Source organism: Cololabis saira, chromosome 14 (genome assembly GCF_033807715.1).
Source record: "Cololabis saira isolate AMF1-May2022 chromosome 14, fColSai1.1, whole genome shotgun sequence".
NCBI classification, from domain to species: Eukaryota; Metazoa; Chordata; class Actinopteri; order Beloniformes; family Belonidae; genus Cololabis; species Cololabis saira.
Genome location: NC_084600.1, coordinates 29,050,187 through 29,064,695, shown reverse-complemented (window position 1 = coordinate 29,064,695; position 14,509 = coordinate 29,050,187). Strand labels below are relative to the sequence as shown.

The 14,509-nt window shown below is 42.7% G+C and overlaps 1 protein-coding gene across 1 annotated transcript in view; it reads right to left on the bottom strand.

The window, feature by feature from the left end:
* gria4b (glutamate receptor, ionotropic, AMPA 4b) overlaps positions 1 to 14,509 on the bottom strand; it is a 156,207-nt gene that overhangs the window by 77,378 nt on the left and 64,320 nt on the right. Inside the window, exon 3 of the mRNA XM_061740334.1 lies at positions 4,222 to 4,461. Coding sequence (XP_061596318.1) covers positions 4,222 to 4,461 — 240 coding nt within the window. The remainder of the gene's footprint in view (positions 1 to 4,221; positions 4,462 to 14,509) is intronic.

Below are 14,509 nucleotides of genomic sequence, written 5' to 3'. Positions count from 1 at the left end.
TAAAAGTCTTGGCCAACATCCCTCAAATGTGTCTAAAAGAGTGTAACAAGAAAAACTTCACTCTAGTACTCCATTCCTGGCTTTTTATTACAGTGTTTTTTTGCCCCGTGAAAAACGCTTCCTTTTTCCCCTTTCCTGTCAATCATTGCCCCGCTCCTCCTCCAAACCTCCTCCAACCAACCGCTACACACTTCTGCACACAGCCCAGACAGGGCGACTACAACCCGGTGATGAAGTCCAACCGGGACCAGAGGACCGGGACCGCAGCTCCCCGTGAGCAATACGCTCACAGCGGCGTCGGAGAGTTAAGCCGGGAGCGACAGGCGAAGCATGCACAGAAAAGCAGCACGGCGAAGCAGACAGTCCACAGCAAACAATCATAAAAATAAAGGCATGCAAGCAGCAGTGTCTCCTTATCTTAAGTCCAGTCAGTGGCCGCGGGTCTTTTTAGCAGTTGTCCTCCGGTGATTAGAACAGAAGAGGCTCTAAACCGCTCCGTGTTAAGCCTGATTTATGGTTCCGCGTTAAATCGACGCAGAGCCTACGCTATAGGGTTCAGCGTACGGTGTGCGTCGCCGCGAAACCCTACGCCGTAGGCTCTGCGTCGGTGTAACGCGGAACCATAAATCAGCCTTTATGGTGCGCTGGAGAGGAGAGGAGGCAGGGAGCTGGGTGGAGGGGGCGGTGATTTAGCGGGCCCTGACGTCACGGCCCGCCACCAAACCAGGTGCGCCGTTTTTGCACAGTTATGCGGAAAATCCCAGAAAGCACACAATACACTGAATGTTAAAAGTTCGTTGTTTTTTGGGTGTAATTGATGTCAAGACACCCAACAAAACACAAAAAATCAAGAAAAATGTGTTTTTCATGTCACAATACCTTTAAACAATACATTTTACAGTCTGGCGCTCTCAATGTGCAAAACATTTTTATTCACACCATTTCTCCACCCTATTAAGGACTGTTGATTTTTGGCAACTCTGGCTTGGTGTGGGGTGCTGGGAAGTGGTTGTTTGATACCACAGACTTTGTTTGATACAAGTTGGAGAAACACTTTGTGACATCAGAGCAGGTTTTCTGAAGTGGCCACGTGACCCCTGCTAGCACTCGTTTCAGCTCAGAGGATGACGATGTTTGGACAGATTTGATCAGAATGAATGCAAAGTAATTTTAATTAGCATCACAGGTTAGCGTGAGCTAACATTTCAACATGGAGGTCAATAAAGAACACCTTGTATCTAAAACCAGCCCCCAGTGGAAGGTAAAGGGACTGCAATTTTCTGCAATTAGAATGATGTTGCTTCTTTAATACACAGAAAAAAAGAATGTGACATTGTGTTCAAGTTGCTTTGTCTCAAAGCAGCGCAGCAGCACAGACTGTGTTTCTAATTGTTTCTGCCCATTTATCAGACATCTATCAGTCTTCTTTTAAAGAATGGACATCTGCGTACTTCTGCAAATGCCGCGTACCAACATTCATACAGCATCTTCAGTTCTTTCACTTTCAATTATCTCATATTTGCTTTGTGAAAAGCGTAACTCAGCTACCTGTTAATGCACACATTTAGTGACCATGTTTTTGCGAACAAGTCTTAATTTAAACTATTTTTATCCCACTGTTCGATTTTTTTTCCATTAAATTCTTAACGCCTGAGTTGTTACAGTTCATTTTAAATCACAAGAGACTAAGATTTCGCACCCTGTAAGATTATCTGTATTAAAGTCACGTTGTGTCCTTGGCCCATCTGTAGGGCAGTGCAGTCTTACAAACAGGAACCATTGTTGGGTTTCTGGAGAACACTTGATCAGATACAAGTCGGTTTTGTTGAGAGGAGAAAAGGCTTTTTACCCAGTCAAGCATGTATGACCCGAGATAAGAGAAAAAGAGGCAGGGAATGAGTTTCTTTTTTTCTTTTTTGAAGAGAGAGAAGCCCTCCTGATACAGCCCTTACTCCGCAGGCTCATACAGCCAATCAGCTCACACATTCACTGCGGTTTCCACAGTCTAGAGAGAGAGAGAGAGCTAAAAACCTCTGTCTACCTTCTGGAAAATGTATGAAAGCGAGATGTGGAGATGTGATCCAGGCAGTAGCCCATATCCTTTCTGTCTTGTAATGGAAATGTGACACGGTGGGGTGAATACGTACAAACCTATCGACTCTGCTGGTGTGTATGTGGTGGCTGAGACGCAGAGGGAAAATGAAAAGGGTAAAAGAGAAAAGAAAAAAAACATCATGCAGAAAGAAACAGAAAAACACAGAAGAAGAAGAGAGTGGGAAACATAAAAGTGAGACAAATACATAGTCCTTATCCACATGTGGGATCAAGAACAAGACAAAAATTAAAGCTGCAAGCACCGATGAACGGGCACTCGCACTCATGGCCACTATATCAGAAATGACACCACCCACGACTTTCTATGTCAAACCATTCAAAAGTTATGGCAGAAAATAAGAACTATGAAATATCGACCAATCAGAAAAAGGGTCGGGGATAATTTGCACCAATTATGGTCAAGGACTCAATACCGAGTCCGATGACACCACCCACGAATCTTTATGTCAAACCATTCAAAAGTTATGGCAGAGAAAAGTTTTCTAGAGGGCGCTGTTGAGCCATCTTGCCACGTCCATTAATGCAAACCATGAAATATCAAATGTATTGATTTAACATCCGCTCATCTCGCTTGGAGCACAGATGCATAATAGAAGACATGACAATTCCTGGTGCCAACAGGTGGGGTACAAGGAGGAGTTCGTTAAAGTACGAGGCCTGGAAATGACCAGAATTCATGAAAAATGACATTTTCTGTTCAAAATGCCAGACTTCCTGTGTAACTTAGAGCATGGGTCCAAGAGACTTTTTTGTAGGGCTTTGTCTGATATAATAGACACATAAAGGTCATTGCTGCAGGCCAAACAATATTATGGGGCTCGTTGAAAAACAAAATAGGTGGCGCTATGGAGCCCATTCTTGTCGACCCATGCCTGTCGCCCATAAAATACGTAATTTTTTTTCAGTGCTCGGGCCCTAACAACTCCAACACTGGACACAACACTTCTAACAGCCCCTCCTGTTAAATTTATCTTGAGAACAGCTCTTACTTTATAAGAGCATCCATTCACTCAACTGCTGGCCATGAAGACAAAGCTCCATAAAAGTGTCAGAAACCTGGATATCTTCTCTTCATGGATTACCTGCTGATAGACTTCTTTGTTTATCATACTTAAGACCATTTGGTTAGAATTGAAGGCGCTCGATTAGTCCAGGATCACTTTTGCAGAGATGGATCATCTTTGAGCAAAAAAACTGATTTCAAAATTTCATTTCAACACAGTAACATTGATGTGTCCTTCTCAAATTGTCTCATACTTTATTGAATGACATTTTCCTGAACCCAGACCATGATAAAACCACCTCTGTACTCAATAGCTAGAAAAGGAGTGTTTTACACAATTTCGCAGCCATTTTGAGCCAGGTCTGGCTGAGGAGGGTTGACCGTAGCCGTAACCAAACCAGGGACCCATGAAGCAGGTGCTACCCAGGCTTCTTGGGAAGAGTGCCACTTGGTCGACCTATCAGAGGCTTCCGCCACATGAAAATCAGATAACTTCCTTTGTAAGTGTACAGAAAGTGCATAAAATGACGTCAATATAACTAAACCAGTGCTGACGTATTTGTGACAAATGGGTGTTAGCGGAGGACACGAACTGTCCTTGACAGCGGAGTTAGTAATCAACTTTTACAGAATTGTGATATATCACTTTCTGTACTCTTACAAAGTAAAATTTTAGCCAGTTTGTCTATAGCAACCCTTTCCACAATATTACTTGAGTGTAACTACATTTTTGAGTCACACTTAGAAGAGCAATTTATTTTGAGGTAGATCAATTTCTCCCAGGGCTAACATTAAATGCTGCAAACACAGATTCTGTTTTCATTCAAAACTGATTTGCTTCATGTTGCTTTGGTCCCTAACTTAACTTAACTTCCTACCATCTAATACAAAACCTTACCATCTAATAAAAAATCTAAAGGATTTTAAAAACCTTTAAAATCTCGAGTTGATTGATCACAGCTGTCATTTTGCCGTTTTAAACTATATCCTTTTGGCAAAAATCATTATAAAAACCAGCATACTTGTCTGGTACTTTTACAAAAGTTTTCTGTTGAATGAGAGACTCATTGGACATCACTGCATTCACCGTCGGTATCACTCACCCCGGTCGGTGTCGTACAGGAAGACAAACTTGTTCCAGTCGTAGTGGTCCAGGAGGGACAGCAGCGCCCCCCGGATGGATGGCCGGAGCTGCAGAGTGAACTGGCTCTCACCCTCGGTGGGGAAGCTGGGCGTGATGAGGGAGATGTGCAGGGCGCTGCAGAAGGACGTCAACGTGTGGACCGAACGCTTGTCGTACAGGCCGAAGATGGCGAACACACCGCGGGAGTACTGGGAGCAAACTGAGGAAGAGAAACAACCATTCACATTCAAATATGTTACCATGTATTGATATCTGCATGACTTTCAGTACAAATCAGCTGCTGATCATCTGTTACTGCCATGTTGAAGTTAAATTATTACATCATTTTTTCAATAAGTTATATTATATATAAACCTTTAGTCTATTATGCAAACTGGGAATACAACCAAACTACCAATTTTGGGTTGAGTACAGTTTACATATTATGACAACAAAAACAATATATATATATATATATATATATATATATATATATATATATATGTATATATATATATAGTTTTTTTTTTAATATATATTAATATATATATTAATATAAAAATTTACTAAACCTTCAGTGGAGTTGAAAGAAACCGCAGTGATTAAAAAAAGCCCTTTTCGTTCCTCAACGCGACACAAGTGACCTCATTCACTCTTAACACGAACCGTTTGCATCAACATAAGGAGCTGCATACAGGAGCCTCACACGTCTCTAAAGTTACTTTCTTCTCCTCTATGTGGTCCAACATTCAATACTGATCATTTCATTGTTTGAGAACAAAAACAGAAATTTTAATTGTAATATCGTCTTAAGAGGGTGCCAGAAAATCACCCGCATGTATGTAGGAAGTGATGCTTTTACTTTGCTTTAGATAAGCAGAGAAATGATAGCGCTGTTATGAATGAATATGCGCTTTCCATGACAGAAAACGGAACAACAAACCATTATCCCACTGATTACCCATTTAAATCCTTTCAAGAGAAGCGCTGAAAGCAGTAAACAGAGATATAAACCCAACATGGCCATTTCCTCTGATGTTTTTTTTCCTTTAAATGCCGTCATCCCCCTTCATTCAAACACCGACTCCAAAACTGAGTCACCGCTTTAACTCAGATATTTTCGAGTGGATAAATTGTCAGAGCACATCATGTTCAAGCAGCAATGTTCTGGACAAAAAACCACAGACGAAACCTGCGTCTGTTGTATTTTAATGGTCACACTTTGGATTAAACAGAAACACTGCATTTGCATAAAGTATACACATCCATCCTAAATACACACAGTAGACAACACAGGCAGACAGTATGTCCTGCTTGAGAAAATCTTCTCATTATAGAAAGGTTTGGCTCTCTGCAAGAGCTGTACTATAATTGCCCACTCTTTTCGCACCCAGAACAACAACAGAGAGGAAAGATAATGAGCATCCTCTGCCAGCTTCCGGATACGAGAGGAATCAGAGTGAGCGGAAAACTGAAGGAAGAACTCAGGATGTTTCTGTCGTCAAAGGGAACAGGAAGGTGGGGAAGTAAACAAGACAACTGCTTTACTGACAAACACATTGTTTCTATGCAAAGTGAAGCACTTTACTACACAGACAGAAAGAGAACCTGCATTCTTTCTAATCTTCCTCGATAAAACAAACAAAACAACACAAACACACAAATAAAAACTACCCAACAGCGGTTGTACACACTATTAAGGGGCTTAAACTAGCAGCAATATAAAATAGAAGTCAGCGTTGTACTAATGACGGTTTGTTTTACATTTGAAACTGTTTCAGGAGTATTTAAAGCAGTGCCAGTAACTACATTTCCATTAAGGTGTTGGTGCAACATTTGATAGCCATTTCCAGCTAGTTTTTATTTTGTTAGGGTACGTCTACAGCTGTGTTACCCTTTAAAACCTAAAAGGCTGGAACTGCAACGAGGCCTTTGAACCGTCACCTCTCTATTGATGTGATGGCACCGGCAGGATCTACTGATTTAGCAAACTAGCGCTCCTGGTGGGGAAAGTAGGGGCTGTTTGCCAACCACTAAAAAAATAAATGAAAAAAAAGATGGTCAGGAAGTAAATAAGAAGAAAAACGAAGTGGGATGATAAGATCATGGTTGCTGTGTTTAAGTTTGCATACACAATGGTGGCAATAAATGAGAAGAGATGACTCATGCTGAAAACTCTGTTCGGGGTGGCTAAAAAAGCAATCTTGGAAATGTTAGATCCTTTTCGAAAACTTGGTTCCAGACGTTGTCCCACTGATAAACCTGGATGGCCCCTTTAAATGGCTATCAAGGCTATCCCCACAGTTTGACGTAGTTAGATCCTTCATCATAAAGACTAAGAGACTACAATGTACCGTGATTATTCTGCATAGAAATAAAACACAACCACATTTTTTTTTAGATTAAAACAAACCCTTAGTTTGACTTTAATCATTAAGACACTTATGTCGCGGAGGTGTAAACAAAGTCTTGTTTAGGGGCCACCAAAATCCTAGGGCCAGCCCTGCTATCATGCACTAGCGGGGTATGCGGTGTTGGGCCGCACCCAGTGATCATGTGGACTTTTATAAATGTATATTTTTGTGATTATGAGGACCTGTAAAACCAGACTTTGCCCCTTCTTCCTGAAGTCCTGCAACCCCCTGCTGCTAACTCCTGGTTATCTCGGCCTGGGTCGAGATAGTCCGTTTACGACCCCCACTGCATGGCCGGAGATCAAAACAAGGACCCAGCAGGGTTTCTGCCAGGGAAAACAGACTTCCTTGGGGTTTTATGACACCTAAGCAGGGGTCGGGACGCAGCGGAGCCCTAAAACCAGGCCTCTTTGGACAGACACAAAACCTACCAGCAACCCCCCAGCATGCCTTGCGGGATGGGGCGGCGCCCACAAGCGGCGCGCATCCAATCACAAACGAGGCACCGATGACGTCACCGCAGGGCGCGTAGGATCAAAACCCCTGCCGCTGCTCCTTCTCTCTCTCTTCTCAACAACATCTCGTCCTGGAACAGCTGGATCTTCTTGGCTCTGGGCCAAAGATCCCACCTCTCTCTCCCCCCGGGCTGGGGGGAGGCAGGAGGCCTGCTCGGACCGGGCCCTGCGGGGTCCGGTCGTTGAAGCGGCGGTCTCCCGGGGAGCCTCCGGCTTCCACTAACTCTGTCCTCTAAGTTCACAGATCCAAGCTTCCGACGCCCACGCGCTCCCGGCAACCAGATCGGGACACAGCTGCGACTCAGACTGAACCCCCCTTCCCGCTCTGAGCCCCTGTCTGCCAACCGGCGCAGGGATCGGGGACGGACGGCCGGCGTCTCGCCCGGCGTGAGCTCTCCCGGGGCCCGGACGGCCGCGCGTCGGCGACCGGCGCAGAGAGGGAAGCACGGCAAGGAGAGACCGGTCCCCCCGCCGCGCCTAGGAATGCGTGTGAGCCTCCGTTTGGTCCGGAACCACGGCCCGGCACGAGGCGGCCCCGCCGCTGTCTAATCCGTTTCAGGGGAAGGGACGGCCCAGTCACAGAACCCGCAGGCATCCGATCCGGATCCCCGAGGAAACGTGAGCCCGGGAACGGTAGATCAGTAGGACTAAGAACGGTTCAGAACTGTGTGAAGTCGGGATCTCTGTTTATCAGTAACTTAAGAACGTGTTACAGAGCTAAATCTGTGTTCAGAGTTGAGATTACATCATCATTGTTATCATTATCATGTTTGATTATTTGGTAGTCGTTGTTTTCTGCCGTAGGCACGTTTTAAATGCCGTGTTCGCCATCCGGTCCGATTGCACGTGGCCCAGAGGGCGCGTCCATCTTTAAAAGACCACAGGAGCCCCGCTTGAACTGTAGATGTTCTGTATCTTCGTTATTATTGCTTGATTTCTTTTTTCTTTTTCATTCCATGCATTTAACTTTCATGTCCTATTTTTCTATTGATGTTTTTCTAGTTAATTAATTGTTTTATGATACTTAAGCCATTTCTGCCATCAGGTTTATGTGGGGTGTTGCGTTTATCATCTTTTGACACCTGTATGTAAATAAATCCTGATTGATTTTTTTTATGAGTGGTTGTTGTTTCATGCAAGATTTGGTCACAAATTGATTTGTTTAAGCAGAGCCTAGTGTTCGGATATCACGCCTTCACTGTTATTCTGTAAGATATAGTAAGATTTGCTGTTCTGCAGGATAATTCAAATCATAATGAGACTGATTTTCTGCTGTGTAGTTATCAAATTTCCCCCGGAGTAAGGCATCGGGGGTGGTGCCCCGAGAATTATTATCATTTTGATAATTCAAATTGATAAATAGTCCACTTTATTAATTATTAATAATTCTTTAATAGAATTATCATTAGCCTTCGATAACTGGACAGCCAAGCTACCCGAGACGCACAACAGCGGTACCCCAGAATCCAGTGCAAATGAATGATGACTGGTCAAGAATGAGTGAATCAACACTCAGTTTGTTCAGCATCCTCACTCCTTAGGTTTTCTTGTCCAAGCTCACAGATCTAACATTTTTGATTTGCCGCCACCTTCTGTCATGGTGATTCTTCTGGCTGCAGTAGGATTCATTGTTTTATCCAGAACCCAACAAATTAAGAGGTATTGTTTGCTACCTGTGCCAAACTAATAGTGTTAAGGAAATTTATTATAGAAACATGTAAACTAACCAACACTAATTCACCAATTAATTCAAAAACATGGCTCTGAATAAATGTTAATGCACTTCTCCATTTAATTCATGTGTAAATAAAAAAATGATTACTGACAAGCTCGAACATATGACAAAGTTGGGCTCACAGCTCAGTTTCACTGCTCCCTGGCGCTGCGTAGTTGTGTAGCATGCCGTAAATGTGGACGTGTGTGTCCACTTTAAAGCATAAGGTCATTTAGGAGTCACGGTAAAAAGTCCAGTCAACCAAGAAAGAAGTCCAGATCTCGTAAAAACCTCAAAGCCCACTGTTGTTCCCCTGAAGGGATGAGATGACACACGATTCCCCACATCCTTGGAAGTATGAGTAAAGCCCCCAAACTCATTAATATGTATGTAAGAAAACAGCAAGCTCACATTTAATCCTACAATCTTGATCAAAATCCACCTCAGTCTTCTTTGTTTGGCTTCAATTACAGTCTGTTGTCACTGCGACGCAACAGCACATGAAGCAGTTATTTCAACAAAAACCGCAGCTTATTATATATCCCGTTCTGCATAAACTAAATACAGACTAGTGTAACATCATCATGCTGTGTGATGATTGTGTTTGTGGACACATATTTTTTTAGTATTTAACTTTAATATTGTGAAACTGCAAAGTACCCAGATATAGGAATACAGTAGAGCTGGAACCAAATATCTTAATGTACACATGTTCATACTTTAGGAGGAGTCTGACTTTCTGACCTAACAAATGCAAAAGTAGAGCTGGATAACCTGATAATTAACTGACATTATAGTCACACTGCAAAATAATAATAGAGCACCATAATAATGTTGCAAATAAATATATGTCAGACGGTAGGCGAGCACCGTCACTCGCCGGTGGCTGTGAAGTTCAGCTCACTGGCTGTTAAAAGGATGACAACATGCCAGAGACCAACATTTGAGACCCATTTTTTATTGCAGGAGGAGGACATCAAACCAGAGTCAAACCTCACAAACAACCAGCTTTTTATTTTACCAAGAAGAAATATAATAATTTGTCAACTAGTTACGAGAAAGGCGTGAGCATCAGACAACCCAAAGCAGCGGAAACACCCGGCGTCAAGCGTTTTCCGATGTGTTTGAGCCCGTTGTTAATTAGTTGACCATATCGAACTGCAAAGGTATTAAAAAGCTGTTAGTTGTTATTAAGCATAGCAAAGTTCCAAAATGAAGCTGTTTTTATTTTCAGTAAAGGCACAGTAATGTTGCACATAACTTGAAAACAGTTGGATAGCTCCGTAGGCGTGTCGTCACAGCCTTGTTGAGGTGCTAAAGTTAACCCTAACCCATCTCTTTGGGGTCAGTCCTTCTCTGAACCACAGGTTCACAGCAACGCATGGGCTTCACCCCACCATCCACCTTACTGCCACTTGCACCTTGGCCCTGGGCAGCCTGCTTTAAGGGTTCAACCAACTTGATGTTGGAGAGGATGCATGTGAATGCCTAGTCCGGCAGTCTTGCCCTGGTCTTTTGCAGTGTGGCTTCAGATACCCTACTAGTTCATAGCTATTTGGTTTAATCTTATACTGAAGCTCCAGAGCACCATTCAGGCCAACCCTGGGATACAAAACAGAGGAATTATAAATACCGTGTTTTCTGTGTTTAAACAAAACAGAGCAGAGTTTCATGTAGCAGAAAAAGTTTACCTTACACCACTACTAGGCGAAAAGTCTTCTTTCCATAAAGAGTTTAAAAACCAGCATCAAACACCTTCAACAGAAGGTCTCGAAATCCTGATGCAGCTGTCCGATTGGCAGCGTTTTCAAACGTGGCCCCTCTGATGGGGAAATACTCCACAGAGTGAATCGCTATACATCCCGTCCAACTGAGAGGATAACAAAGTGCCTCTGAAAGTGACACTTCCAGTCACCTTGGACGTGACAGCGTATCCACGGAGGATCTGGCAGAGCAGACAGAACAGTTCAACTGTGAAGCATGAGGCCAAATGGCCCGTCATCATCAGAAGTGATTGCTTCAGCAATAAAAACCATATTCATCAAAACTACAGCCGGTCCCGAGTCAAAGGCTTAAGCACTTCTACGATTCCTGTGTCCGGCAGAAACACCACATGGGGGCCTGATTGGTCCTGGACTCATCCCACACCCTGACAGAATACCTGATAAAGAACCGTAAAAAAACACCTTTAGCCACGAGAAGAACAAAGACTTCAGTGCTTCTGTTTTTGGCTTTATTTTGAAAGGAACTATTGACTTTTATTCTGTAATATTTTAACATAAATGGCTCCAAAAAAATATTCTCCAAAGGGAAATACTTTCCCTTGTCCAGCACTTTGGTCAGCTGTTTTTAAATGGCTTTATACAGTAAATAAACTTGAACTTGAACCTGAAATACACTTTTTGCAACTCTTGAATACATTTTAGGGTCTCAACAGTTATTCTAAAGCTAATATCTTTTAGGACATTTATCTAATTAACTTTCTGTAAAGAATGGTATTTCTACTTTTGCTTTGGTACAAATATTCCCACTTTTCCCGCTCCTACAGAATACACCAACAGACCAAAGCAACTGGATGGAATTTTTAAACAATATATAATAATTTTAAAACCAAACTAACATTGCTTATACGGTGTCAAGAAGAAAGTATGTGAACCCCTTAGCAATCAACGTTTTCTGCTTTAATTTGCCATAAAATCTGATCTGATCTTTATCTACATCACAGCAAAAGACAATATCTATGTGGTTAAGCTGTTATTTATTGTGTTTATTGAACACAACGGTTAAACATAAACAAAGCTTTGCAGGAAGAGTAAATTAACTTTTCATAGGTGGTTGGACAGGTCTGGTCCAGAGCACTCTTGGTAGCTCTGGACCAGACCCGATCAACATTCAGGAGGAGTGTGGAGTGTGAAGACGGCTCCCTTCATACTCTGTGGGGTTCAGGTCTAATATAAGGTCTGACTGGATCCACTGCGAAAGGGTGACTTTCTTCATCTTAAGCCATCCTCTGGTGGAGATGTGGATGTGTTCTTCGTGGAAAGGACTGTGCATACCACCAAAGCAACTCAAATTTAGCCACATAAACACAAAGCACCCGGTTGTGAGCACAGCCACAGCTAACGTTAGCAGCAACAATGTTAGGAATTTATCAAGCCACAGCAACGTTCTTCCCCAAACTAAACTCGAGGAGAGCACCGTGCGCATGTCTACGACAGAGAGGCTGGCGAATGTTCTTGCCAAGTGGATGTAAATGGCTAGGACTGCATCTGTTGCAGTCTGTTAAAAAAAACAAACTTCATAAAACCACTTTTTTTTGTTGTTGAATACCAATCTTTTGATCTGCCATAATAATGTAATGAATTTAAAGTAAAACTAAAGTTGAGGGCTTTTCTCAGCAATTTTTAGGTGAGATGAAAAAAGAGATTAATTAAATTAATTAATTACAGAGTTTAATTAATTATCGCTCAATTTTTTTAATCGCTTGACAGCACTTGTTCAGATATTGACCACACTGGGACACGGCTGAGGTGAAGTTAAGCTCATGCTCTTGTTTCTGGCCAAACATTGACTAAACTTTTATTATTTGAGCATCAGCATTTACTCTGCTGTCCTGTTCTGTTTCGTCAGAATCTTTTATATTTATGGAGAAAGATTTTTACTTTCAGTTTAATGAATGCAAAAAATACAAAAGTGGATGATTGTTTTAAGTGTTTGTCAAAATAAATGTTTTAGTTCTGTTTTATTGTAACGGAACTTACGATGACGCCGTGACTGCACAAAATGAGACACGAGCAGAGAAGACAGCCATGCCAGCCCCGCGAGGAGTTGTGCAGCCAGATATCACACAAAGATGTGTACCATCAAAAAAAAGACATGAAGCAAATACTTACTGTACATAGACGAGGAGTAAATAAAGACTAAAAGTCAGACTCCAAAAGAGAGTCAATCTCCAAATAGGAGACTTTTTTTTTCTTTTTTGCACTGACAAATTGTAAAAACGTGGGTGGCTCGTACCGGGTCTCAGATGCGAGTCCCACGTGTTTTTCAGACCCTGTGAAAGTGTTTACTGCAGCCCATAGAGACAGCGGCGGTCGATAGCAGCAATCCATCACAGCCAAGTGTACCACAGAGAGATCAGGATGACCTAGTAGTGATGCGCTGACAGGGAGTGGGCGGCCGCTAGTGACAGCCCGGCCTCCTGGACTGGTCCATTTAGTCCCACACCAGCAGTGACCCTGAAGCCGCATCCGCTGGCCTCACACTCCACTGCACAAACGGGTCAGAGCGCGCCGCACACACATCCAGCGCCCGGATCAATGGGCCAGACGCTCAGCGTGTGACACACTAAAGGAGCGACACAACCATTTACATAACATTCGTATCATCCCGTCTGGCTGAGATAAACGACATGAGGACGAGGAGATTTTGCTGAAGTGCATCTTCTGTCTGAATGATGTACAACTTCCACCCAGAGGGGGGGCTGGGGGGATCTCTGCGCTGCTCGGTCACCGCAAGCTCTCCGGCCAGGCCTCGTCACCAGGGCTACTTTGGGACGACCAAATGGCTTCGTCATCAGCATAAATCGGCCAACATTTGGAAGTGCTTTAGTGCCACTGACACAGTTTTCCCCCAGGTGCCAGACCCCGCCCACATCACAGGGAGGCTTGATGACAACTGCTGCAGACTGCTGGCTCGTCAATATATCGATCCCAGCTTCACAGAACAAACCTCCATTATAAACCACTATTTAAGAGCAAAAGCACAAAGTGTTCGGTGGCTCTGTGCACCGAAATCCAACCAACGCTTTACATTTCTGCACATGAGCAACAACGATTTCCTCTTCTTTACGTATTTGGGCGCAATGCCACGTCAAACTTGGTTTGTAGAGGATTTTGTCACTGAACCTGTATTTTACAGCTTTTATAAGGCAATTACGGCGTAAAAGTGGAACGTTTCTGTAGGCAACTAACATTTAACTAACATTTTTCAGCCTCATTTTAAAAAAGGGTGAGAGAAATGGTCCCTGACGACTGTTGACGACTGCTGCTTCAGCCTTTCTCGGTCCCTGTAGATGACTATTGATTCTCCAACAAGTTCGGTTTCTACATAGACCATCGAAGAAATACCAGGTTACGTCACCCATGAGTTTCTGAAGAGTACTGTGTTGCAAAATGGAGTTAACAAGCAGTTCTGGAAGACCACAAGTTAGCTATTTTAGTTTTGCTGGCTCAGCTTATGCTAATTCAATTTCAAGTTCAAGTTATTTATAAAGCACTTTAAAAACAACAATAGCTGACCAAAGTACTGGACAAGTGAAAGAAAAAGAAAAACAAAACAGGACAACGTAAAACATAAAACATATAAATAATATAAATGTATAATAAAACATATAAATGAAAAATCATGGCGAGTTAAAAGCTAATGAGTAAAAATTACCTAAGAGCCCGAGAAGGTCTATGGACATTTAAAAGACCTGAGATATAAGAAGGTGCAAGACCATGTCAAGATTTAAAAACAAATAAAAACATTTTTAAATTGATCCTATAACGGATGGGGAGCCAATGAAGAGCTGCGAACACAGGTGTAATATGGTCCCGCCTTTGCGTTCTGGTTAGAAGGCAA